General features: G+C 49.3%; 1 protein-coding gene across 2 annotated transcripts; it reads right to left on the bottom strand.

Moving 5' to 3' along the window:
* Window positions 1–825: 825 nt before the first annotated feature.
* Window positions 826–27,683, bottom strand: sik2b (salt-inducible kinase 2b). Of its 2 annotated transcripts, XM_027013667.2 has the most exons (15): window positions 27,281–27,683; window positions 25,484–25,600; window positions 23,711–23,774; window positions 19,416–19,577; window positions 11,879–12,003; window positions 11,542–11,665; window positions 9,551–9,756; window positions 8,869–9,021; window positions 8,594–8,752; window positions 5,648–5,879; window positions 4,858–5,145; window positions 4,018–4,181; window positions 3,429–3,536; window positions 3,239–3,327; window positions 826–3,144 (listed from the first exon to the last, which is right to left on the bottom strand). In XM_027013667.2, exons 1-15 carry the CDS (start codon window positions 27,416–27,418, stop codon window positions 2,568–2,570), a joined length of 2,706 nt encoding a protein of 901 aa, XP_026869468.2. In that variant the 5' UTR covers window positions 27,419–27,683; the 3' UTR covers window positions 826–2,567. The 2 variants fall into 2 exon arrangements, with proteins under 2 accessions (XP_026869468.2, XP_026869469.2); XM_027013668.2 differs by lacking the exon at window positions 3,429–3,536.
* Between the last annotated feature and the right edge of the window lie 148 nt (window positions 27,684–27,831).

Raw genomic sequence — 27,831 nt, 5'->3', positions numbered from 1 at the left:
AAAAAAGCTGTTGTCACACTTGCAACGCAGCCCTTACATGGATGTGAGCTTCAAACCCAGTATAATTTAACTGAACAGACAGTATGGCCACAACTTTGAGTAAATGTGTTACCATAGGGAATTAGTTTCGTGTCATGAGCTGTGACCGTGTATCCTTGAACCATACTGAGCAAGTTCTCATTCGTGTAGAGGTGTGTGTGTGTAGGGGGGGGTCCTTCTCAGTTGGGTCCCGTGTGTTCGGCTACATCGCAGACCTCTGACTGCAAATGAGCCACGCTCTCCCCTGGGTAGCAATACAGCGACACTGTTCACCAGCTACAGTCTGCTGTGCTAGAGTGGAGGAGACCCAGCAAGTTGAGAGAAAACAAAAATAATTAAAGAATGGTTGCCTCCTCTTCCACAGCCTTGGGCAGTTTAGAGGAAATGACTTGGCGAACGCCCGATGTGAAGAACGCGAGAGGAAAACAGCTTTGCTCACCTTCGGCTTGTGAGAGCTGTTTGGAGCGCTGGAGATGTGACTCTTGCTTCACCTCCTGCTTGGCCCCTGCCATTCATAGCCTCCGTGGGAGCTGCTCAAAACGGCAGAGACGCGTCTCCTTTCTGCTCTCAACAGGAGCGAGGAAGGCGAGAGAGGCAGAGGAACACAGCTTAAAGAATGATGATCCCAGCGCAAGTTGTTGGAATGCTGTAACAGTTCTTTACAGCAGAGGAGGCAAAAATGGGCCAACACACCATACTCATGGAAACACAACTGAAGGATGGCTTTAGAGAGCTTATTGCACAATTAGAAACCGCACTGCTTGCAAATAAAATGTGCAACAGTCATTCAGTAATTTTTTGTTTTAATCTTGACAGCAAGTTAGCTTATGTGTGGTCACATCAATGAGGGGAAACAGAGAACTGGAACTCTAAGTGACGTTTGGCAACTGGAAGTGTGATTATGATACAGTAACACATTCATGATTCTTTTAGAACTATTCATAACAAATATTGCTATTAATACTTTTCAACGGCCTATACTGATTAACAAAATAAAAACAAACAAAAAAACCTAACCAATTAGTAACTAACCAAGAAGCTCCAGTCTCCACATGGTGGGGCTGGAAACTGCAGAGGACTTTGGTTTCTGTACCTGTAGAAGACGGTCTACTTCTATCCTTTCAGTTCATCAAACCAGAAACAGAATAAAACCAACCAACCAAACAGAAAGAAAAGGCACCACGAACACCACACTGAAAACAAGAATTCCTTGCATCCTCAAAGCACTTCCAAAAAAAACAGCTAACCCCTAATTTTTACAACACACATACAACAGTCACCGAGTGGAATTCCCACGAGTCCGGGGAGACGATGTCCTGTGGTGCTGCTAACTGGGGAGCGCAGGGTTGATGAGCCTTTTGGTTTACCTTGACGGAACTAGCAGGGCAGGTCGTGCTAAACTGACCTCCACTTCCACTTTGCTACATTTCATTTCCTTTTGTTTCCTTGGAAAAAATAAAACGTGCTCCAGTATTTTATTTGTCATCTGGTCTTTGCTGCAAAATCACAAGCCTTTTACATTCACCTTCTGCACTCTTAACCAGAATTATATCGTCACATACTGTATTCAAGTAGATTTGGTAAGTGCTGAAAAACCCCTAACATCTATATTCAATCTGATTTCTGAGGAACACGATCAGCTGGCCGTAATCCAGTGTTGAGTGACTAACCTTCCCTTCACTGAAACCTTTAACACCTAATCATCATTCTCAGCAGTCTTTATAACTTCACGGACCCATTCAGCGTCAAGGGTAATCCCGGTCAGAATCGCACCCTCCCTCTTAAACAGCAGTGGGATCACAGTCCGTGTTAATCTGCTGCAGGAACACTGGCGAGTCCGTGCCGTGGCCGGTGGTTTCTAGTGGTGACGCGTGGTGGTTTGTGCTGTGGAGCAGGACTGGGCTGGACCCTGGCTGGACCCACGCCCTGCCCTGCCTGCGTGCTCTCACGGGCCTTCCGGAACCTTCCCTCCAGCTGGACCTCATCCTGTTTATGGCTTTATTCAGTACCAGCGTGTCTGTATTGCTTCAGTATTGCCACCTTACTAACACTGCACTTAGCAAGCGTGCAAAATCGTACTTTCGTGCTCAGATATGGCATGTGAAAGGACATGAAGAGAGTAGCATTTGTCCTACGTAAATTAAACAAACAAAAGGAACGCATCATGGGCCTTGTGCTCCTGGCCAGACCCGGTCAGGTGCAGCGTGGCTGTCCGCGTGCCGGAAACGTTCGCCCTGAGCTGACGTGGTTGGGGTCGGTCCGGCAACGGAGGAGGAGAGCTTCCTCTCACAGAGCTCCGACGAGGACCCCTCCCCCGGCCCGCTGGAGGCGGAAACGAGGGGAGAGGTGGACAGGCATCCGAATCAGAGAAAAACTAAAGAAAACGGAGAACACCACATCCACGCACAGGAACTCTTGCCTCGCCCCGTCTTCCTACCTGCCTCACCCGCCTCCATTTTCTCACCAGCAGCTGAAGGGTATCTAAATGATAACACTTTTGTAACCTCCTGCCCCAAACGCCCCCGGGTTTAGTTCACCAACACGAAGCCATGTTGGGAGTCCATCGCTTCCATCATCTCACTGTCCAAGAAGGAGTCGGCAATCGTTAGGCTTTCGTACCCGGACGCGGTTGCCCCTGTCACTGGGTCAGGAGGAGGGGCCTGCCCGGGGTCCAGTGGGTGTCTGTACTGCTCCTGGTGGAGGACCTCTCCGAGGGGATACTGGCCCAGCTCATGGGAAGGGTAACTGTAGCCCACGGCCTCAGGCTGCTGGCCCAGCAGCGGGGCCAAGGGGCCCGGGGGCCGGGCGGAGGCCTGCAGGGGTGGGTAGTGGCCCAGGTAGGGGTCGTACGTCAGGGCCTCGACGCCTGGCTCCATCAGGGGGACGAGGTTCTGGGGATGTGTGTATGGGGGCGAGGCCCGGGAGCCCTGCTGCTGATGAGGCAGTGTGGCTATCGAGCCCTGGGTCTGAGGGGGCGCCGTAGAGTCCTGGTGGCTCATCTGCATGCAGGGTGAGTGACCATAGGGGCTCTCGACTATGTGCATCTGGTTAAAATATGCCTGCATCTGGGATTGCTTCTGGAGATACAGCCTCTTCTGGTGTAACCTGCAGAGGACAAACGGGTGGTCTTTTTTATAATTATAGAAAAATAAATAAATAAATAAATGTGGGAAAAGGCGTCGGCATGGCAATTGCACACCTGTGCTCGGCCAGCTGCTGCTCCAGACTGCGCGGGGTCTCTTTGCAGAACATCTGGCAGCTGCTGGGGTTGGACATCAGGCCAGTCTTCTGCAGAGGGGACGAGAAACGTGAGAGATCTGAACACCACGCAGGAGTGTGATGAGTGTGTGTGTGTGTGTGTGTGTGTGTGTGCGCGCGCACAGCATTACCGGCACTGTGTGTGTGGGGTACTGGGGCTCTAGACTCTGTCTCCTGGAGAGCAGAGTGTGAGGACCACATGAATACACCAACATGTCCTGCTGGTGGCTGCCCTCTCCCTGTGTGTACACACACACACACACACACAGTTTTGCCAAAAAAAGAACACCCAGGGCAAAGGGTATTCAGACGAATGGATAATCGGTGGGTTAATGAACACATTGAACAAAAGAGGGACCCTCATTAACCCCACACCAACAAACCCTTCCCCTTCACACAGACAGGCTGATAAACTCGGTGTGCTCTCACGTTTACAGGGAGTGGGCTTCCTCTGACTACACAGCCCCACGCTGCGTGACAGTGTTAGGGTAGCAGGCACGGGCCGCTACCGCACTCTCTGTTACGCCGACAATGGCAGCCTTCATCACGCTCCCAGAACCGAGAGTAAACAACGCACAGCTGGCTGCTGTGACCTAAGGCACAGATGTAGGTGAGAGCAGAGGGCCAGGGCCATGTTCCTGCCACCGCAAAGCTGACGTCAGATCAGCAGAACAGGGCAAGCCTCGGTGTTGGCCCAGTCCGGGGCGGGGGCGGACTGACCTGGAGTAAGGGCTCCGTCAGGTCGTGCGGGTGCATCTGGGGACCCAGAGGCCCCGAGGAGGAGGAGTTCTCCTCGGAGCCCATCTGCTCGTAGACCTTGTTGAGCTCCAGAACGCCTTTGGCCCGGGCGAGGTGCCGCAGGTGCTGCCGGAACGCCACCAGGCCTGGAAGGAGACAGGCAAAAGAGCGGTGTTCGTTACGACTGGGTGTCTGCGATCACGCGAGCGGCTGCCTCGCCCGTATATCTGGAACGGGGCCGTCTGCTGCGTTTGAGGCGCAGGGACGCCACTGCGGCTGCTCCACCCAGGGCGGGGGTGGAACCCGCACCACGCGGCTGGAGCTGTCAGCGGGGCGGGGCTGACGGACTGTTCTCCTGCTATTTTTGGGCCCTGAAGTGATTGGGCAGAACTATCTAGGAAAACAAGGCGGGACAAAGTGGGACCGAGCTTCAGCACAACCTGTGATTCATCCCAGTGAATCATCAGACTGCAGGGGGTGTCTAGAGTGTGAGAGAGAGAGAGAGAGAGAGAGAGAGAGAGAGAGAGAGAGAGAGAGAGGGAGGGAGGAAACCAGAAAGACGAGAACGAACGTCTGACTACCAGGCTTTATTTAGGTATCACAATGGGTTCACTGGGTGCGTCAATTGTATGACGTGCAGGGGATCAAAGTGCCTTTACGTGGTGTTGCATGCTCAGGGCTAGACCTTCTCCTGGCTAGAAGCTGTAGAGACAGCCTGGGTGGGAGCCAGCCAGCCAGCCAGCGAGACAGAGAGAGAGAGCGCGTGAGAGCGAGAGCCAAGACTAAGTGCATGAGAGAGAGAGCGAGCGAGCGCGAGATCACCTTGCGTCAGGGATGTGTCCGACGCCCTGCGGCCTTCTCTAAAGCTCACAGGGGAGCGGTTGTGGATGTCCCTCCTCTGTGAACTCAGTGCTTGCATGGCCGGGTTGGGTGGGCGTGTACCCACGAAGGGCGGCGGGGTCACGCGACTGATGGGCGCGTTGGCCAGCACCACCTCGTTGAGGGAGGGTGGGTCCTCCGTTGCTCCCAGGTCGCTGTGCATGGAGCCCATATCGTACTGGGACTCCACGCTGCCCAGAGAGGTGTTTTGAACCAAACCGAACAGCTTGCCTGCAACAACGTTCACAGTAAACATTCACGTTGCTCAGCGCCAGGCAGAGTCCGGGATTCCACACGATTACCTCGTACCATGAACCATGACCAGGCATCATCTCGTGCACATACTTACCTGCCTTATTGTGAGCCTGTGGGTCTACCTAGGGCTGGTGATATCATTAGCGCTCTAAATGACATGATACTGAGCTTATCGTTACATCATGACTTCAGAGCTCATCATAGGCTGTTGATACTTATATTACCCTGACCAACCGTACTCCTGATTTTACATTATGTTCCTTCTTAAAATGCTTATTTTTGTAAACATTAAATAAAATAAAAATACACCACTGGACTTTTACAGCCTTATGCTTTTGTGAAATGTGGTGGTTTAATGATGCACCGTGTCTGTTCCAACTTTATGACATGCATCATGCATCATGAAAAAGGCATCGAGTATCGCGATAATATCGTTTCATATCGCCCGTGACCGTGTCCAGCCCACAGCAGGCCTGACCTGAGCTGGTAGGGACACCTCGCTGGTTGGTGACCTCGGAGAGCGTGTGCCGACGCTGGCCAAAGCGTGCCGTGCGGAAGGCGCTGAAGACGTGGGCCGGGTCCTCTTCGGAGTCAGGATCTTCCGTCTCGATGCCCTCGTCAATGGAGGTCTCCATCATGTTGCTGGGTGATGAGGTGTTGGACTTGCGCATGGCCACCGGGGGCAGTGGTTCCAGCATGCAGCCTTCCACCTGCACAGAGTCAGGGAGGATGCTGATCCCAGGGCCTCTACCTTGCCCTTTGGAACAATGGTTGTATAACAAAGGCAGTTTGTAAGCTTCCAGCAAACACAGTTTGTCAGCAGATAACTGCTAGTATTAATTTAGCATTATCTATTTAAATCCCATGGCTAGATGTCTAGGCAGGATTTAAAACAAAACAGGGGCTGAGCTCAGTTTAGCTCAGCGGAACAATATTTTCTCCCAGTCGTGTTCTTTATAAATGTACACCATTCTGGATGCCGTGAGCAGTGACGCTACACAGGACTCCTCAGTTCCGTGGCCTGGTAAAGAGCGTTTTCCCAAGACACACAGTCATCATCTCCACTTAGCCCTCCTTAGGCAACACATTTGATGGGAACCGCACCACCCAATCACAGAATTCCCAAGAACAGCACTGTCCAATCACACATTAAGAGGGCCAGGCTCATTTATAACCGTAGAGCTCACTGCATGAGCAGACGCACACGAGTTGTGCATGTCCCTTCATCCTCTCTCTCTCCCTCCTTCTCCCTGCCTCCCTCTTTCCCTCCTTCTCTCTGTCTCTCCCTCCTTCTCCCTGCCTCCCTCTTTCCCTCCTGCTCTCTCTCCCTCCTTCTCCCTCTCTCCCAGTCTCTTTCCCTCCTTCTCCCTCTCTCCCTTCTCCCTCTCAGTCTCTCTCTCTCTCTCTCTCTCTCTCTCTCTCTCTCTCTCCCTCCCTCTCCCTGTCTCTCCTTCTCCCTACCTTCTTGACTATGACTGTCGCCCTTCCTCTTCCTCAGACGAGTGTGAGAGCCAGGGTGGGGTGGGGGTGTATGTGTGTGTGTTGAGGGGGGGAGGTCTGGAATGTAGGGACAGGAAGTGTGTTTTGGCTGAGAGGCCAGTCAAAGTCTCTTGCAGTACCAAGTCTATAGAGACACAGAGACACGCAATCTCTTGCACGCCTGCGTGCGTGCGTGCGTACACACACACACACACACACACACACACACACACACACACACACTCCCTAATTGACGTGGATCATCAGGATGAGTTGCTGGGGTAACCGGAGCCCCGGCACTGCCTCAGAGAGAGCAGCTTTTGTCTGATTTGCGAACCCCGTTTCCTGCAGCATGCTGAGACAGGAATGCTGCTACCCAAGACACAGAGAGAAAGAGACAGAGACAGAGAGAGGAAGGAACAGAGAGACACAGAGAGAGAGACCCTGTCTGTCTGTGGCAAATTATTGCCAAACGCCTGTCTTCTCTCTGTTTCCAGACACTAACCCCCCTCACACACACACACACCGCCCTGTGAGCATACTCAGATGATATGGCGTCAGGATTATCACCATCATAAGACTAAACGATGTCATTTCCTCCTAAGGAGTTCCTCAGTCCTCACCGCGCTCACTCTGGAAAGAGCTCAACACAGATTTCTTAGATTTAAATATGAATTTAGCACATGCCTCATTAGCTCCGCATAACTTCATTATAAATGTTTATATAAACTACCAACAAGCATTATTATTGTTTTAGTTTATTTGTAGAAATCTGATTATAGAATTGGATTTCCACAGCAGCTACCGGAGAATCTGCTGCTAAAAGTGAGATTCAAACGAAATAGAATCGTCTGAACTCCCGAACCTTACATGTAAATAAAGTGTTACAATTATTTCATCTTCTAGTCCACATGGTACGCCCCGCTGTGGGTGTGGTGCTTCCCTGCTGAGAACAGACATGTCTGACTGTGACACTGAGCTGGGCCGGCCCGACCCGCCGCACGCCCAGTCCTGACTCACCACATCGGTACCTAAGCAGGTTCAGACCAGGGAAGTCCCCTGTGTGGCAGAGGAACAGCTCTGAAACAACAAGAACACTGCGGGGGTACTGCAAAAAGCAAGTGGTGTGTGTGTGTGTGCGCGCGCGCGACTGTATGGACATCTGTGCACGTGTGGGTGGGTGATCCAGAGCCACAACAAAAAAGAATAGTGAAGACAGATAGGTTATCTATGCAGTCGGTCATGTGAGCAAGTTGAGTTTGTATTTGTGTGTATGTGTGTGTGTGTGTGTGTGCGCGTGTGTGTGCGCGCTGGTGGCCATGGTGACTGGGCTGCTGTCACGTCCAAGGTGTGCCATAGGCTACAGCGACTCCGCCCTGAGGTGCGTATGTAAGGCTGGCAGCTGCCTGCAGACCACCGGAAACGCAAAGTTGAGAGAGAGAGAGAAAGAGAGAGAGGGAGAGGGAGAGAGAGAGAGAGAGAGGGAGGGAGAGAGAGTCTAAAAGGCTCCTTAAAGAGGGCGGGAGGAGAGTGAGGGGGAAGGTCAGAGCTAAGGGGGGAGTGCCCTCTTCCTTCTGCACCAATCAGGGAGGTTGGGGTTCATGGCCCTCCCAGGAAGCAGGCAGGGAGGAAGTCCTGACCCGGGTCCACCTGACCTTCTTGAAGCACGCGCACGTGTGTGTGTGTGTGTGTCTGTGTGTGTGTGCGCGTGTGATCAGTGAACAGATTCGTGGAACTGGGAAGTGTGAAGAACGCGGTGAGTCATCTTCACTCGCCCAACCTGGGGAGCCATGCTTCCCATGTTGTGCAGCTGACGTGAGGTTGAGCTTAGCCTCAGGGCGGGGGGAGAACCTCGCTGTACGAGTGAGCTGCGTTTCGCCACGGTGGCTGTGTGTGGAAGCCTCTGCCCCAGGGCGTGAGGCAGGCAGAAACCAGGTGCACTTACTGGGGGAGTTCCCACCTCTTCTCCTATGAGGCTGGAATCAGGCGCGCACGGGGATTGTGGGTAGGCGTAGGAGTCAGCGGGCGCCTGAGGCACGGCGCACGAACGCAGCAGGCGGACGCCTTGGGGAAGCAGGCTGACCTGGGGAGTCCCGCTGCTCGCCTGCAACGCACACAGCACACACTGACCTAGCATCAGGCCCGCCCTGACCGTATCGGCCCATGCTGGGCGAGGTGCTGAAGGCCCAGGCTGATCTCGGATCAGCCGTGGGGCGCTACCTTGACCACGGTCTGCTCGGCAATCGTGCTGGGCCGGCGCTGGCGGCCATCCAGGCTCGGCTCCAGGGGGAAGCTGCAGCGGTGCGCCTTTAGTCTCTCCACCAGCAAGTAGTAGATAGCAGCGAAGTGGTTGTAGCTCTTGTTCTGGAGGGACTGCCACACAGAGGGTGGGAAAGAAGACCAGGGGCGCGTCATGGGTGGCCAAATGCAAATAATCGAGCTGAACACGCTGGTAAGAAGTGCAAAAAGTAGAAGAAAAAGTATTCTAAACGTTTTAAAATGTCCTGAATCCTGTGAGCTTAGTTTGCTTTGCCCCAGGGACTTGATCTGGCATTATTCCAATTGGGAGTCTTTTTTTCGTGTGTGTGTATGTGTTTACGTTAAACTGATCAGATTCTTTTGTTGAGCTCTGGGGAGGGTTCCGTTAATGACAGCAGCTGAATGCACGCGCAGGGCGTGGAAAAACATGAGCAGCAGCTGAAACTCGCGGACAACTGATGGTGAGGCTACGCGAAAAAAACAACAAAAAAACCCCCAACAAAACGGCTCCCAATCAGCAGAAGGAGGAGCCCGGGCGCTGACGTTAGGTCTGGGGCGGGTGGCGCGCACCAGCTGAAAACGCTTTAAACAAAAAGAACTATAATGCGCCGGTGAGACGCTGGCAGATGTCTGGGGGCCTCACCTCCACGGTCTTGTGCTGGTCGATGCCCAGGCTGTGCATGAGACGCAGCACCTGCTCGCTGTGCTCACCCAGGGCAGCCTGCGGGTAGAGCGGAGGCCTCTGAATGGGCACCTCATGCACCATCCACTTGTGCTCCTTGATCTGAGGCAGAGAGAGGCGCTTGGATGGGTCCAGAACCAGCATGCGTCGGATCAGGTGCTCGCAGTCTGGGGGAGGGGAGCCAGGCGGGAAGAGAGAAACTTCAGGAATGCTAAACCAGGAATGCTAGTTGCCCTTCGTGTCTGTGGAGGTGTTGTCATCTAGGTCACTGCATAAAGTAGTTATAAGTCAAAGGACGGGCAAGTCAGACCACAAGTCCAACTGCCTTGACTTAGTAATACAATACCACTTAGTCATACATAATACTACAATATTACTTTGTAATACTAATATGGTACTACAGTGCTACATAGTAATACTAATACAGAACTGCAATAGTACTTAATGTATTTATACAGTACTAAATATTAGTACTATTAGTAATACTAATACAAATCACTAGTGTTACTACACATTTGTGCCCAATTAAAAACATTATTATTAATTAAAAACAACAGCTATGAACAATACCATGCCAAATACCACCAATACAGTCACCATGTATCATAGTCCTTAGACCACAACACAAAGCTCAAAAAATCCAAAAACAAATACTATCTATATTACAACTGAAAGAAAGCTTTTCACAGCTTCACACAAAATGATGCTTTAGTTCCAGAAAAACAAACCGAATGCTGTAAGAAACAACAGCACATTGAGAGAAACCCATCTGAACGGCACTGGCAGCCCTCAATGCTCCGTCGGCTGTGGTACCCGACTCCGCCGTTACGCTTATAAAAGCTAAAGTCTATTCACTGTAGACCTTAAGAGAGCGATAGAGGCACCCACAACAGCTCCAGTTTAACCCCCCCATCGTTATTCTCCACACTAGTGGAAAGCGAATGCCACTTGGCCCATTCAGTAGAACAGGGGCTCGAGAGAGAGAGCTCCAGAAACACAGACATTGATGGGACAAAGCGAGGAGACCAGAGAAAAGAGAACCGAACAGAGAGAGTCCTGTATAGCAGCACCAGAAAGGTCACAGTTAGAGGCCTCTCCTCACGCAAGCTCGTTCGCCCTGCCTGCTGGTGTGGCCTCACTCTGCACCTGTACACGCTGCAGCTCCCCACCACCCTCAGACTGCTAGGGGTGATGTTTGTGCTTCTGGACCTTCAAACCGTCGAACAGGATGTGAGGAACTCCAGACGTGAGCTCATTTAAGGGAATGGATCTCAGAGGTGTTGTGCTTCTCAGAACTGTACAACCACCAAGTAAACAGACAGAAAAAGCCGAGGGATGAGCGGGTAGCACAGCAAAAAAAGTGTCTGTGTGTGTGCGTATGCATGTGTGTGTGAAGAGGAATGTGTTCTGTGCAGTGAGGACGTGCAGAGAGGAAATGTAAAGGAAAAGCACACTCCGTTCTCCTCGCTCAGGACGGGGAGGGGTTGTGTAGACAGGAGGTGGAGCTGCTTATCTGCATTCAGAGCGTGGCCCAATGGTTACACTCCTGGACTAAGGCTACGCCCCCTCCCACATATGCAGAAACCGTCCAGGAAAGAGCTGCTTTATGGATCAACACTGAACAGACTCTTCCACAGGTTGCACAGACCACTTGAATGGGGCTCAATTTGAGCAAAAAACAGCTCATTCAGAATTGGGTAACATTTTCACTCCAGTGCAAGAGCACCGTCTCTTTCCTTCCCTAGAGGGGGAAGTCTAAACGCCTCCTCATAGAGGGAGCGAGGGGGAAGGTCCTGAGCTGAATGTGACAGACAGAAGGTGTCTGTTTTTCTCTCAGAGGAGCTTGTGAAATTACCCTTAAGCCATCACTGCGTTTAAAGCACCCTGCTTCATACCTGGGGCTGGCAGACCCCCCTGACACCTGCTAGTCTGCAGCGACGCGTGCCACTCACCTTCCGTCATGAAGTATGGGATACGGAAACGTCCCTCCAACACTCGCTGCCTCAGCACAGGTAGAGAGGGACCATCGAAAGGCAAGGCACCACACACTAGCACGTACAGGACCACTCCCATGCTCTGTAGGAACACACACACACACAAAAAGCATAAATGTCGCTTTACCACATGGAGTCCACTCCATTCCAAACACTAGCAGAGTTGGTGTTCACATGGGTCACTTTCCCTGTCCCTCATAGCCCAGGTCAAAAGGTCGGGACCTCACGGTGACAGCGGCGCATGCTCTGGCCACACCCCTCATTTGGAGGCCACGCCCCTTGTCCAGAGGCTTACCCAGATGTCCAACTGCGGGCCTTCATACTGCTGTCCCTCAAACACCTCAGGGGCCGCGTAGGGTGGGCTACCACACCATGTGGCCAAGGGCTCTCCTGGCTGGAAGAAGTTTGCAAAGCCAAAATCTGCAGGAGAGCACAAAAGAGAGAGAGAGACCCTTCTACTAAACTCTCAGTGTTTGTATATTAGGTTTAAAGTATATATAAGATCACAGACAAGGAAATGAAATTGTAAACAGGAATCAACATTTTGTCATTTAATTGTTTACATGCTAAAATTAAACTAAACAAAATGATGGAACTAGAGAATGCGCGACCGGCATCTTGGGGGTTGACTTCTGAAGAGACGTATAAAGATCACCTCATACATGATCCACACACGCCTCACGCCAGGATGTTCATGGAACCTGTGGAGCCTCAGGTCCTGGGGGGTGGATCATGAACCAGGTACCAGCCTACCATCAACGCCCACCTCCCTCAGAGAGTGCAAACCCCAGGGAAGATCTACTGCTTTCCAACTCCATTGGAAAATACATTGAAGAGAGACGTTTACTGCCCCCCACGCTAGTACCAGAACTGTGGTCTTCACACATGAGAAGTGCTTTCCATGTCTTTCCACCAAAATGCAATGAGGCTCATAAAGGCACACAGCCCTTCACCCTGGATCACATGACCCGAGGCCTACGCAAAGTTCTGTAGCTGACACACCGAGGGAGGCGGCCATCAGAGCCAATGAGAGACTCCCAGAAGCACAGACTACCATTTCCCCGAACCTCCCACACGCTGGTGCGCCCTTCCAGAGTCCGGAATAACGAGTAGCCGTCCAGAGTCTGTGCAGATGCCGAAAGTACACACTGCTTACCATAAACGCATCCTGGTCACACACACGGCCGCGTGCACCTCAACAAAAAGAAGCTGGACTCCAGGTTCTGAAATATACAGGTCGCTTGGACACAGTAGTTACAGGTAGAGAAAACGAATCCTCAAGACACCCTCAACCAGTAACTCCATCATGGGCTAGCAGACCGAGCACACAGCCCATGAGAGACCTACACAAAGAGCCCAGAATCCTCAGAACGGAACCAGACCAGATCTCTCCTCAATGTCGTCTGTTCTAAATTAGTCCCATAACTAACTACTGCATTCTCACTTAATTTAAGTAATATAATGCACAGTGCACATAGTCACTTCTAAGCCCAACTGAACAGGTTAAATAACATATATATAAAATATACTAAGAGTCTTTATGAATTCATTTTAAAAGGAGTTGAAGGTGCAGGCATGGCTTACATTCCAATACAAATGGAAACAAAACATTAGATACGGGGTCCAGTAGGAACCTAAAAGACACTCATTCTTTTATCTTCCAAGAAACAGTGGCATGCTGATTCCACTAAACTATGTACAGAGATTTTGTTTTTCCCTCGTCACAAAAGTCTAAAATCCAACAGCTGTGCCTCAGGTGGGATAATTACCTGGTAAGTCACTCTGTGTAAGAGCGACTGTCAAATGCCGTAAATGCAAATGTAGATATAAAGACGAGTGTAAATACCTAATTAAGATTAAAAAGAAGAGTGGTCAATTTGGCTTGAAATGAAGGGTCTTCTTGCACAACTACAACTTTCCCCGTGTGAACTACACACCCCCACACACCACTCTTTTTTCTCAAGAACAGTTTCCTCATTTACAAGCACAAGTCACATACTTTCAGGCCAAAGGATGTTTTGATATCCTTGGCACAGAAAATATATCGACAACACAGGGAACGTTTTCATACAGATAACGTATTAAAACACCCAAACTCCAGACACTGTCCAACAATTATGACAGCATCACCAACAAACGCTGTTTTACAGCGTTGTAAAAATCTGAGCCTTTATAGAGTACCGGGCAGAGGTGAAGGACTCTGGGAAGGTTTACCTATTGTTCCATGTTAGGCTGTAGTGTAGTGGACTATTGTCCAACAGACACAGATCCTGACCTCATTTACAGTAAGTCCACAACTCCCATTGTCTGAGGCCGATTTGCCCAAAATGAACAAATGACCTCCCAGAAGCCTGTCCTGAATCAGCAACGTTATATCTGTTACAACACAGACATGGAAATGGAGGGAATCAAAACATAGAACATTTAAAATGACAAACAAATAGCTGTAAGACCATAACAGTGCTTAGTAACTTCCTGTTTAACACCTACACGTCAAACCCTACAAATAACAAAACATTTTTGAAACATTGACCAAGATGTCAAACGTTACAATAGAAATCCTACATAAGCCGGACTAACACAAGCGTGAGATGTGGTGTGATCAAGAGTCCAAAATAAGACAAAATGACTCTAATAAGAAACAGAAAATAATTTTTTTAAGAATAAAACTTTACCGGATTGAAGAAGAAATGGATGAAGGCTCCTTCTGAGAGTTATACCAAAAACTGACACACACTGTGGAGGGTTGCCAATCCAAAATGACAATGTGAAAAACTCACGTCAAAAGCCTCCATCAGACAATCCAACGCCAACCGTGTCAGGGCAAGACGACATTAACGGATCAGAATAATCTACGACCACCAGCACCTCCGAGACTCACCAATTACAGCAAAAGAAATGGATGAAGTCAAATCAAGTTAAGGAAACTTAAGGAAAGTATGTGGTCTAGACAACATTATCTTAAAATGCAGCCCTAAAGTGACAAAAGCGAGATTAAACTTTTTAATCTCATTTTGGAATCAGGAAACTTTCCTGAGACCTGCAACCAAGGATTAATAGCACCCATATAGTAGAAAGAAGCCAGTATCTACAGACGCATGTGTGTGTGTTGGAGCCTGGAGGAGATAGTCTGGAGAATTATAAATACCAGAATAATGACCTTCCTTATGGAGGACAACATCTTAAAGCAGAGATGAAACTGGTTTTTTAACACAACACACACCAGACCAGATACATACTTGACATGTAGCAGAAATATCACACCAAATGAAAGAAAAACATTGACATGCTTTGCGGCTTTTCACAATGGATTTGATTTAGTTTTTTGCACGAAGGCTTACTATTTAAACTTCTTCAAAATGAAATAGGTGGGAAAACATTTGATATTATAAATCCATATATTCAAACAGCAAGATGTGTGGAAATAATTGGCAAATATAGAACAGAATTCTTCCAGCAGTGCTGTGGAGTGAGCCAGGGATGTAGATTACGTCCTATACCATTTACCATAGACATGTGTGGCCTAGCAACAGCACTGGACCAGTCTGACATGCCAGGCCTAACATTATGTAATGCTGAAATCAATTACTTTGTCTCCAATACCATACACAGAGCAGAAGTGAGTCTTTACCCACTACACATCCACATAAATGTCCCCCTCATCTCTGCAGCATTTAAGGAAGGTGATTTAAGACACTGCCTCCTTTCTGTGATCCATTGTTTGATAGACACAGTATGTTGGAATACATTTCTCCTGGTTTATTTATTTAAGATTAAATAATAGGTTTAATTTTTCTTAACTTTTGTGCTGCTTTTGCAAAACTTCATGATTACAGTCATGCCGATAAAACATTAGAAATTAAATAAAATTAATGAGCGAGACAAAGACGTGTGTGTGTGTGTGTGTGTGATTGAGAGAGTGTATGTGAGTGAGAGAGAGGTTAGGTGTCTAAGGGCTTAGTTGATGTATGAAGACTCCATGCTGCTATGTGCTGATGTAGCCTGGGTGGGGAGGTCGATTAGGAGCCTGACTCACAGGAAGAACAACCCTAATAGACAGCAGTCAGCTTCACAGCAATGTGCGTGCAGGCATGCGTGCGTGTCCGTTATTGATCCTGTGAGAAGTCGGGATAGAGAACAATCCCACACCTAAGTGCCGTCAGCCTGTCGCACCAATCACTCAGAACATCACTGCACTGTTCATCCACGGTCATGAGCCTACTGGCCTTTACCACTGAGCAGGGGAGAAACACTTCCTGACCTTTAGAAGGAGGCCCTGCTCTCGCAGAGCAGTTTTTCACTCCGCGTTTCCCAGCGCATCCAATTTTCAGACGTTGGCATAAATGCCATGCTAAGATTCCATAATCCCCAAAATAAGGGTATTGAGTATCTGAAAGATCAAGACTCGGGTGCCAATACCCTGCAGGTCAAACCCTGCAGTTTTCTTGGTAAACTTTGACCTTTCATACAGCAGTGCCTCAAAATAAAAACTGTCAACAGACCCCACTTGCCAAAGGTCATTTAATGTGGATTGTCGTTTCCCACATACATACGTACCCCATAACAACACACTAAAAAGTCACACCTCCATAACTACACAAGACTACATACAAGTCTGAGAAAACATTCCCTGTATATGTGCTCTCCTTACTGAAAAGTGCAATGCCTCGCTACACAAGAATGACGGGTTTTAATACGGTCAGACACACTACGCGAAGCTCGTAGGTTTGATATAGTGCCCATTGCTGCCAGGAATACTAGTCCATGTTGCCAAACAGAGCAAGGACTAGCCAGAGACCCCTGTGTGCGTGGAAACGGGACTAGCCAGAGACCCCTGTGTGCGTGGAAACGGGACTAGCCAGAGACCCCTGTGTGCGTGGAAACGGGACTAGCCAGAGACACCTGTGTGCGTGGAAACGGGACTAGCCAGAGACCCCTGTGTGCATGGAAACGGGACTAGCCAGAGACCCCTGTGTGCGTGGAAACCACGCAACCGTGCTCTATTTTGTGGGTTTATGTTTTATTTGTGCAATTTAAATTGAGTGATGGAGAACTAAAAGCTTGCGAAGCTTAATTCTGGAGGGAAAAACAAAGAAACTTTTACATTTTGATTAACAAAAAGCCTAGTTACTAAGTAGTTGTTGATTTAAAGTTAAAATACTGTTATCGACATAAACATACTGCTTTAGCCATCATCTGTTTAACTTTTCAGCCATTCTCTTAAGTATCTTAAGTAGTGTCTTTAAAAATGTATACTTGTAGTTAATTAGTGATGATGTGTTTGCTTGGTCTATAATTAAATGCAGTCTTTTCAATTGTATGAATTTTTAACTAACCTGATTAGAACGGTTGTACAAAGGTCATGGACGAAAGGGAGGTAAAACATGCAAATAATGATACGTGACAGAAATCATCAACAACAACAAAATATCACCTTAATATCATCCCCAATTTAAATGATGGACATATCAGAGAAGATATGGTTTATCGACCGAGGGCTAATGGTCATGTCACCTGCCAATCTGAAATGACATGAAAGATTCTGAACTTAAGACCGCAGTAATGAGTTGCACAACACAGCAGTTACCACGGCAATGTGCAATAGTGCAGAAGAGTGTAGCAACGTCAAGCTAACAGTCCCATGTGTGCAGTTTCTTTCGATCTGAGCAGTTGCTGCTGTACTAGTTTTTTTTTTTTTGTTTTGTTTTTTTTTCTCTGTAGGACAAATATTTAGGCACAGTGGGGTTGGAGTGCTTTTTGCTTAAATTCCATTCTTCATCCCGCAATTATTTAGGACTTATCTTCAAGGAGAACGGTACAGTGTGCCTCACTAGAGAACCTGTATATTATGTATACAGTAAATTATATATATATATATATATATAAAAAAATATAAAATGTGTGTGTGACGTGTGCAGAAGTCCGCCTGCAGTGTCCTGCTGGGTGTGCCGTAATGACACATTCAGAAGCCCAATGGGAGGCCTCTTATCCCAATAAACACATTTCTCCATGAATATACCAGAAGTGAAGCAAAGGGTTAAAAGGTTCTGGGAGTGGTTAAAACCAATTACAATTATAAGCTAATATAAGTTAATATTTTAACATTAAATGTTAAAACAGGCGCTCACTCGAGCAAATATGACCTGCTGCTGGGACTCTTCTTTACAGCTATACGAAGGAGGTGCCATTGGTGGTGTCGCGTCTCCAGTGAGTAACAGAAAGGGCCATAATATAGCATGAAGTGGAGAAGAGAGGCACTGCAGCTTGAAAGAAACAAGGAGAAGCGAGAGCCGACTCGGATGTGCTGACCCGGTTCTGGAGCTGCACGCCGAGCAGCAGGGCATGATGTCAGTGCCGCAGCCCAATGGCTGGTGTAGTGCTCCGGCGCGTACCGGGAGCCCCGGGGTCACCTGGAGACAACGGCTGTTTCTCAGCCTCCAACAGATCACTATGACCACCCAACCTGACACGGTTCCCTGGAAAGAGATTAGGCCAGCGCCTTCCCCGACGCGTCTGCTCCGCGAGGACTGTAAAGGACACTGCGGCGAGATGAAACGCCGGAGGTGTCCGTGGTGGACATGGCGGGGTGTGTGGTGCTAAATGTGGAATCTTTGCCCTCAGTTCCACAGATGTGTGCGGTGCTTTCAAGTTGAAGATAAAAGGGTCCCCCACACATGTGACCTTTCTGACTCCAACTGCTATCTGAAGGCATAGAGGTGCTTCAGAGAGACAGGCCTAAGAACACACACACACGCGCGCGCACACGCACTTTTTTTGCTGTACTACCCGCTCATCCCTCTGCTCTCAGAGTGTTTCTCTTCACTCCGAGCTTTTTCTGTCTGTTTACTTGGTGGTTGTACAGTTCTGAGAAGCACAACACCTCTGAGATCCATTCCCTTAAATGAGCTCACGTCTGGAGTTCCTCACATCCTGTTCGACGGTTTGAAGGTCCAGAAGCACAAACATCACCCCTAGCAGTCTTGCCTGCACGCTGTAAACACCTTGGGAGCATTGTTTGTGGTCGGCAGCGGGGCAGCCGCCCGGAACCGGAATTGCCCGTGCCAGGCACTTGAAGTTTATTACCTCCGGTGTATCTCACGTGTTTCCCCGAGCTCCGCTTCCTAACTGGAACACACCCTGTCTCTCAGCCGCACAGAGCCTGTACGGATCCTTGGGCAGCCGCCTCCATTAAATCAATCCCCTCTTTGCTCATACTGGCATTCCGCTGGGAAGGACCTCACCAGGAATATTCCCTGGTGGCCCTAGCGGCTCCGTGACCTGCTGATGTCACTGGTCACACAGTCCAGCACGAGGTCAGAGCACTCGATTCTAAACGGAGGAGAGGCTCGCAACGCCCACGTGTGCGTGTGTCATGGGTGCATGCAAGCCCTGCTGCGTGCTTGGGCGTGGGACTAATCCCCGGGGATTACTCCCCCACACTTCCCCGAGGTCAGGCTGGGTCCCGCAGGACTAATCCCCGGGGATTACTCCCCCACACTTCCCTGAGGTCAGGCCAAGGCCCGAATGCCACCGACTGAACACTGAAAAGCTTTTCAGTGATGTTCGACATCATTTTGCGGGGAAAAAGAACACACACACAAAAAAAAAGAGAGCGATATGTTTGCTATAGTCCTTAACCATGTTTACCACACCACGTCTACCTCACAGTAATTTGTTGCATATTTATTTCTCCTTCTGCCGATTCATGTCGGGAACGGACTAGCAGCGTACATCTGTAACTAACTTGCCCCCAGTATCTGTGACTGGAGCAACAGCTGACAGCCTTGCACGTCTGCCCCGCCTCTGCCCCTGTCTAGCTTTGTCCTGCTCACCTGCGATCTTGATGTTCATGTGTCCGTCCAGCAGCAGGTTCTCGGCCTTCAGGTCGCGGTGCACCACGCTGTGTTGGTGGCAGTACTCCACGGCAGACAGGATCTGCCAGAACCTGCGTCGTGCCTCTGCTTCACTCAGACGCCCGTGCTTGGCCAGGTAGTCTGCGACACAGGAGACAGACGGTTACCCGTCTCCGCCAACCACAGACAACACAGCCCGGGTTGGAGCGCAGTATGTCATGGCAGTAACAGAGCACCCCACAAATCCCCCAACCGCACTTTTACTCATCGTACGTATGGATTCTCTTTATAGGGTTTTTATAGCGGAGCTACTGTATATGCTATATAACGTTATACAATAATATAGCTCACCTATAGCATATGGTATATGATGTTATACAGTATCTCAGCAATGATCTACAATGATGGATAACATACAACATTAAGCCATAGAATAATTTAGCTCAGCAGTTCTAGCTTTCTAGTGGCCTCGGTGTAGAGAATGAAGTATGAAACCATCGTTTTCTTAGGCGGCCTTCTCCACACAAGCTTCCATTCATGACTCACAAAGCCAGTACCATCTCGAACACAACTGAACAGCGAGTCCTGGCCACAGGCGATTTCCAGGAGACGAGCGCGGAGGAGAGAGCTGAGCCGCAGGAGGGAGGCCTTGTGGTGTGGGAGAAGGGTAAACAACCCTCTGGATGGTGCAATCATGTGGTCACCACGCCCAGGAGTGCTGGGTCAGGGCCCGGTCCTCGGCCTGTGGCCAAGCCCACAGCCCTCACACATTCCAGGCCAGCACCGCACCCGCCCCAAGGCTCCAGCTGGCAGCAGGTTGGGCGCTGACACGCTGGGCGTCCCTCTTGGCTGGACCGCGTGCCGCAAGAGACAGCCGTAGCTGCGTACGCGACAAACCGGACCTCGTTACAGCGCTTGTTCGCAGAGTTTACCCTGGAAGCCACAAATTTGGTATGAGCTGCGCAGACTGAGCTGCCAGGGCTGTGGGCGTGCGTCAGGGATGTGGGCAGGGCCTGCAGCTGTGGGCGGGGCCTTTGGATATGGGATGATGTCGGGATCACACCGGGCTACCTGAACACACTTGTACACCTTGGCAAAATGTGCTTACAGCACAAGCCATGGCACCTCCTAAGCTAAGCGTCACACTAGGGGTCAAGCTAAGGCACCTCCAGCAAAAGCCAACTGGATATACACAACAAAGAAGAAAAAAAAGAGCTCGGACCACACGCCACATAGATCTTTTTTTTTTTCTTTAAAAATCTGCTTACTTAAGGGCTAGAAATGAGACCAGGTATATATGATAAACGATGCAGTATTAATATTTACTAGAGATTTGGGTTGTTTGCTTTTGTGATCCTAAATTCAACATTCGCATAAACAAGTTTGGCTTGCAGAAATCGCACACATAAAACACATCGGGGAACGGTCACAGGTGAAAGGTCACAGTGAAGAGGAATCCATACTGCCATGATACTGATTAGAGAGCAGGTGCAACATTCCATGTGTTAGCCACGTCCCCGAACATGCGGCTAATCAAAAAAAAAAAAAAACAACCCACACCTGACCCAGGAATGTGGCACCCTCATCACAGCTAGCCTCTCCTCTAAGCAGGGACTTTACTGCTCTCGAGACACACACTACACCACTCTTATCCAGAGCAACTTGCAATTTCAGTCATGTTAGAGGCAGGTGAATGTAGTGCACCTGTGCACAGCACTGTGGCCCAACACTGCGTCTCTGATAATCTCTGGTGTATTTACTTCTGGCATCCACAGAAAAAAAGGCACGTGCTCCCTTTGTTCAAAGTTTGCCAAAGCCATTCAGCTGACCTAGAAAAATGTAAAAAAGTGCTCTGGAGTTTTGCACCTGTGCAGGCAGCAGACGAGGGACTGTGGTCACAGCTGGGGGACCATCAGAGCAGGAATGGAGGCGAGACCGAGAGGGGCAAAAAAATCACAGAGCTCTCCGAGAGCGAGAGGACACACAGTACATTGTGTGTGACCCACGCTGTGCACACCTGTGCCTATGGGAAGGGCTCTCTGTGCAGCTCAGCACGGTGCTTGCCCATTCGTACGTGACTTCCTGCAGGCCTTTCAGCCCACACAGACAAATGCCCCCCCGACACTCCCATGGGCTTTCGGTATGAAACTGCAGCGGCGGTAACAACCACCCCTGCTCTACTCTGCGCTTGGCAGAACTGGGAGGTGCCTGGCGCCAGCCTGCGTTTCCCGCCCGGCCGTGGCAGGGACTTTAGGCTCCCCTCCGAGAAGAGGCAGGGCAGGGAGGCAGCGGGAGTTTAATGGCGGCGGCAGACGCGAGCGTCATGACTGATCTGACTTCGATGGCACGCCCATCTCCCAAGCTGGCGCATTCTTCAGAATTTCAAAAATAAACGTGGCCCATTTCTCTCTACAAACTGATGTCCCTCACTCCATCTCTCTCTCTCTCTCTCTCTCTCTCTCTCTCTCCCTCCCTCTCCCTCTCTCCCTCAGCTCCTCATTATTCGAATGTGACCCAATTTCCAGACCCCTCCACTGCAGTAGCACAGCTGGCTCTACACAGTAGGACAGATAGGCACTCCTGGCAGGCTTCTCCATGGGGGGCCAGGTCCCCCCCCCCCCAATGGAGAACAAGGCTCCAAAAACCTCACCACGCCCACCATTACTTTGAAGAGAGTACTAGACAGTGATTTTGTATGTGTGTTTGTATAAAAAGTGAAACATTTGAAACTGTAGCCTCAGCTTGCCATAGAAAGCATAACAATTATCTTGTGCAACCAACAATCTCACCAGACATAAGTCACTGTTTAGTGTGTAATGTCTGGAACTCGCCAAACACTCTGGTGAACATCATTTAGGGGTTCATCAAGGTCCCATCATTTACCAGACTTACAGAGTGACACATATATACAACTTGAGCAACTGAGGGTTAAGGGTCTTGCTCAGGGGCCCTACAGTGGCAACTTGCGAGTGGTGGGGCTTGAACTGGCAACCTTCTGCTTAATATTTGAATACCTTATCACTGAGCTACCACTGCCCATCAACTGCCTTCACACTTCAAATTCGTCAGGTTCAGACAACTCCATCAACTTATGCCTTCATGAAATGCTTGTCCCTCATCATAAACCCTGAACAGTCCTATCCTGGGTCGTCCTGAACAACAGGAGGAAGTGCTGTGTGTGGCTTTAGCACATCATTAAAGACAAAGCTTTCTGAGTTTTAGATGATCGTGAGTGGGTGACAGTGTTCCACCCTGAGTTGCAGGGTTTGGTTAGCTGAGTGTTTGCAAACTGGACATGAAAACTGAACTTATTTCCCTGTCCACGGGTGAACTTTCAGAAACTTGTGCATACAAGACAATTTCAATATCCCAAAATGCTCCAACCAGGGGCCACACACTGACAATACCGGTTAAAGGGTGACACATGGTCATACGATGCAGGAATCAATTTGGATGATCGATGTTTGAGAGATTCTGGTAGCGAATCACAATAAGTCATGTACCATGAACAAGAAAAAAATCATCAGAAATAATCACATGTACAGGAGAAGTGGGCAGACGAGGATTTCTCACATTACAGACTCGCGCTGCAGTGGTCATCATCCTGTCCCTGGTCTATAAACGCTAGCGTCACAGTAACACAGTCCTATCCAGTTTGTGATGGAAACCACGCCTAACGGGAACTCCTCGCCAGCTCCCCACTAACAGAAGCTGGCGTGCTGAATGTAGATGGAATCTGTGCTTTTTTGCAAGCCTTCAGGGCAGTTCATCTGTACCTTGTTTAGCATCACCCCTGAGAGGGTTTCCTTCTGACTTCTGACCTCATCTTTCTTCACCTTGTGAATTTGTTTTGGTTCAGTGATGATTAAGAAAACTGACATGAGGTGAACTGACGATATGGGTTTGAGTCAAAGATAATGCATCTGCGCAGATCAGCTATCAGACGGTCTGACGCACACGCCACAGATGATCACTACCAGAAAACCAACCACATGCTATGTTGTTTTGTTGTCATTTAATCAATGAACTTTACAGTGGCAAAACATTATCTTCCTAATAATGTATTCAGAAGCCTGAACTCAGCATAAAAGTTCTCCAGAACATTTTATTGCGTTACTTTGTGATAACACTTTATTGATCCTGATGGAAACCGAGGGGACCTCTTGATGTAGAAACAAAGCCAAACCAACCCAAAACAATAAAGCATCGCATTGACAGCACAACATGGGCCTAGTATTGAATACACGAGCATTTAAAGGAGCCGAACCACTTACCAAAGAGCTCTCCGTTCTTGGCGTACTCTGTCACTAGGTAGAGCATGTTCTTTGTCTCCATGACCTGCACGAAAACAGAGACATCTTTTCAACATTCAGACCCACCAGAGACTCATTCTGTGTTTGCACGCACGCACGCACAGACACACACACAGACACACACACAGACACACACACAGACACACACACAGACACACACACAGACACACACACAGACACACACACAGACACACACACAGACACACACACAGACACACACACAGCAGCAGCAGCTCAGGCCTGGCACGGCGCCATGTAGTAGGATGGCAAAGCCAAACAAAGAGCACAGTTAGGGCACACACGAGACTCGTACACGAGACAGGCCTCTGTGTGGGCAGGGTGGCTGGCACCGCCACCCGATGGCCTCGGACATGAATGAGTCAGGCCTGCCACTCGCTGTGACTCGTCGCCTCGACTACCAGGGCCGAGGCAGAGCCGTCCCTGTGTGGGAGGACTCCGGAATTAGCCAAAGAAAACAACCAGGCTAAATGTAGGAAGCAGAGAGGATTTATTATAAATCAGAGCTTCCGCAGTAACGCTACCGTGGGCCGTTCACACAGGCGGCTGGGGTGCGTTTACAGACACATCTGTTCCGCTATCGCTGGGGTGTTTCTTGTTTAAATCAACACTGGTCCAACATGGGTGCTTTCTACGGGGTTTTTCACACTGCCTTTTAAAGGCAGCACACTGACTCAAAGTCGGCAGCTTTTCCAGAAAATGAATCATACTCTTAAGCCATGTTTTCCTTTCCAGAAACTTGTCTAGGTGGAAGCCATGATCTCAGGAAATTTTCATAACGCACTGACCACAAAGTACTTCTGATCCACATCAGCTGCCAAGCATGCAAAATCCCTGGAAACAACTCATGCATATATTTGTTTTACACCATAAAATTGTCCTGCTAGCATTCTACTTTACAAACTACCAGTGGGGTTTTGAAAGACTCGTCACACTACTATGACACCAACATAACATGAAACTTGAACACACAACACCACACAGTAGTGTGGGAGATGAGATGTATAATGGCAAATATAATTTGTGGGGCCAAACTCAAAGAACGCATGACAAATTAGCACACATGCTTTCATCTGTCATTCAAAATGCTAGTTACTTTGTAACACGGTAAACATATGACAGACCAATATTGACAAATTATTCCAGTGTCACATGTGAGAATGTCTGCGCGCGCGCGCGTGTGTGTGTGTGTGTGTGTGTGTGTGTGTGTGTGTGTGTGAGCCCTGCTCTGAGGCAAATGTGGCTGAAGGAAGCTCAGGTTTTGAGATCAGATGCCAGGAGCCTGCCCGACAAACCTCTGTTTATGAGTCCTCAGAGGAAATGACTAATTGAGCCACGCAGCCTGAATGGAAGAGCCGTTGGAAACGGTGATTCTCCGCCATTACACAGCCACACTTGGACCGGCGCCGCTGGGTTGTATAATAACCAAGAGTCCTTCACATTCCCGACGGCCGAGGCAACCCAGAGGCTTACGTAACAGGGCTGTAACTCCGAACGAGGACTTCGGTGGGCTTTAGGAATGAAGAGTTCATCTGCTTCAAGGAGCTGGACTTCCAGCTGTAATAACAGGCCAGCGCCCAGCCATACTCATCAAAGTTTCGACCGGTTCGGTGAAGTTACTCATTAACTATGGCATGAGAGCTGGAGATATCTGATCTGATACAGTAAACATCAGCAGGCACTGGGATATAAGAAATAAAATTGGCTGAAAGTTACCTGGTACAGCTTAACAATATGCGGGTGGTCTAGCAATTTCATGATTTTTACTTCACGATAGATCTTCTCCAGGTTCACCGAGTCTAGCTGGGTCTTGTCTATGATCTTTATGGCCACCTGTTGAAGCAAGGACATAGCGACACACTATAGTTAGAACCCAGGCTAAGGCCACAGGCTGCAGTCCATGGGTGTTCGTTAGTCTCACACACTGTAGTTGGCAACAGTCTATCATATTATGTGTGCGGCGAGCAGATCCGGGCTTGGGGTGGATCTTAAGCATATCACATATGTTCGAAAAGACAACGGATGACACCTGGCAGCTGAGCAAACTGGCCTGAGCCAATCAGATTGGCTGAGACTAATAATTTCCTAAGGCTATAGGTCAGTGATCCAGAAGGACACTCCTTAGTTAAAAGGTCCCAGGGTTGCTCAGGTGGGGATGGACTTTACCCCTCGCCCATGAAGAGGAAGCACTTGGATCAGCAAAAGACCCAAGACTGAGCTCTCAAGGTGCAGGAGCAGGATCTCTGTGGGACACACACAGGACAGTGCAGCGCACACACACAGATGACCAAGGTGGAATTTTCCCAAAAGGTTAGTGATGCTGCCATGGCTTTATAGAGCTACATCTGAATGCTGTAGCAGGTCTGAGCCCTGCAGTGCAGGTGGGAAGCCTGTCCCAGTTTTGGAACTAAACTGAATTTTCCCACAGTTGCTTTGAAACATAACGAGCCAGTAGTGAGACATACTGAGACAAACACACATCTTCACTAGAACTGTGCAACTGGCTTTACTATGGAAATGAGCCACGCACAGTGGAGCCAGGCAACCTTAGCGTTACGTGGGGTGACCTGACCAGCTGACCATCAAATGACCTCTGAAATCATGGACGGCACCAGTGACGCTCAGTTCCCGACAGTGAAATGTTTGGTTTAGGTCACGCGTGCACATCTAACAAAGCAGATGAGAACGTCAGCTGACAGAAAGAAACGGATTAACCCCAACGCTGCCCAGCAATCCCCGAGCAGTCCCACAGGGCAGCAGGACAGACATCTGACCAGTGAGACATCATATGCTAATTCCCTGACACATTGCTCCAGTGTGAAATTCAACATCTTGGCCGCAGATGCTAGAGCTGCTAAGTTATCTGAAACCCAGAAGGGATCCAATGTCTACGTAGAATCATTTTAACCAAACCACATTAACAACAAAAACAACAACAGAATCAGAATTTAAAGGCAATCACAACAGCTCATCTCTATGTCTCAACTCTGAGTGATACTTTAATATTAATCTGAGCAAACCCGCAGGTGGGACAGTGAGGAGGAAGCAGTATCACAAAATCACTGTTTGTTATGCAACAGATGCATAGTTCAGCAGCGTGCACGCTCCGGATATCCACGTGCCCCATGCCTATGAACACGTAAACCCATGTCATCTGAAAACACTAATAAGAAGAGGACTTTGGCACGTGCATACTTCAAAAAACCCAGCTGTCAGTATATCATAAATGAGGTGAAGGTTGGATTTTTTTTTTTTTTTTTATTAAGCCGTTTTCGAGAAGTCATCGGTTGCAAGGAAATGCAAAGAGAACACCACCAAACTGCAAACTGCACAAAGGTCCCCGGCATGAGAAAAAGGTCACAGAGCCAAACGAACGCGCCGATGTTGGATACTTTCACACGTGAGGTTTCATGACACCTTGTGTGTGGTGAGAGTCGCTCTGTTGCAGCATAAATGTGCGGCACCTAACGTCCTTTTACACGCGCGAAGTTTCCACGGCCACGTCCCACTCACCTCGGTCTTGGTTATGCGGTGTCTCGCCAGCTTCACGACAGCGAAGTTGCCCTTCCCGAGAGTGCGCTCGATGTCGTAGAAGCCCACTCGCACGGGACCCCGGAGCGCCGGTCTGTGCTGCCCGTCAGCCATGACCATGCTTTTGCAGGGACTCGGGGACAGGAGACACAGTCTCGAGCCGAGATAACGAGGTCGCGAGAACAAGCCCCCCCCCCCCACCTCCCGCTCCAATATGCCTATTAAAAAACCAGCCAAAATAAACCCCCTGCTGTGGGTCTGGAGGAGAAAGGGAAGCTTCGGGAGTACTACAGGGCGTCGCGCCACCCTTCGCAGTACAATGCAGCGGCGGCGTTTGCAGCGCTATTAGCGAGAGTACACGAGCCGACTTGCAGGAGGCATCATGTTCTCCGGTTGACGTGCATTGACGTCAGGGCCCGCGGGGGTATTTGTACAGGGGGCGGTGCTTTGAAGCAAGTTCCACGCGCCGGTGCCAATTCGTTACCAAGGCGACCGGACCCACCTCTTACGTCAGCCAGGGCAGCATTGCTATT

Source organism: Electrophorus electricus, chromosome 15 (genome assembly GCF_013358815.1).
Source record: "Electrophorus electricus isolate fEleEle1 chromosome 15, fEleEle1.pri, whole genome shotgun sequence".
In the NCBI taxonomy this organism is placed as follows: Eukaryota; Metazoa; Chordata; class Actinopteri; order Gymnotiformes; family Gymnotidae; genus Electrophorus; species Electrophorus electricus.
This window is presented reverse-complemented; position numbering and strand designations above follow the sequence as displayed.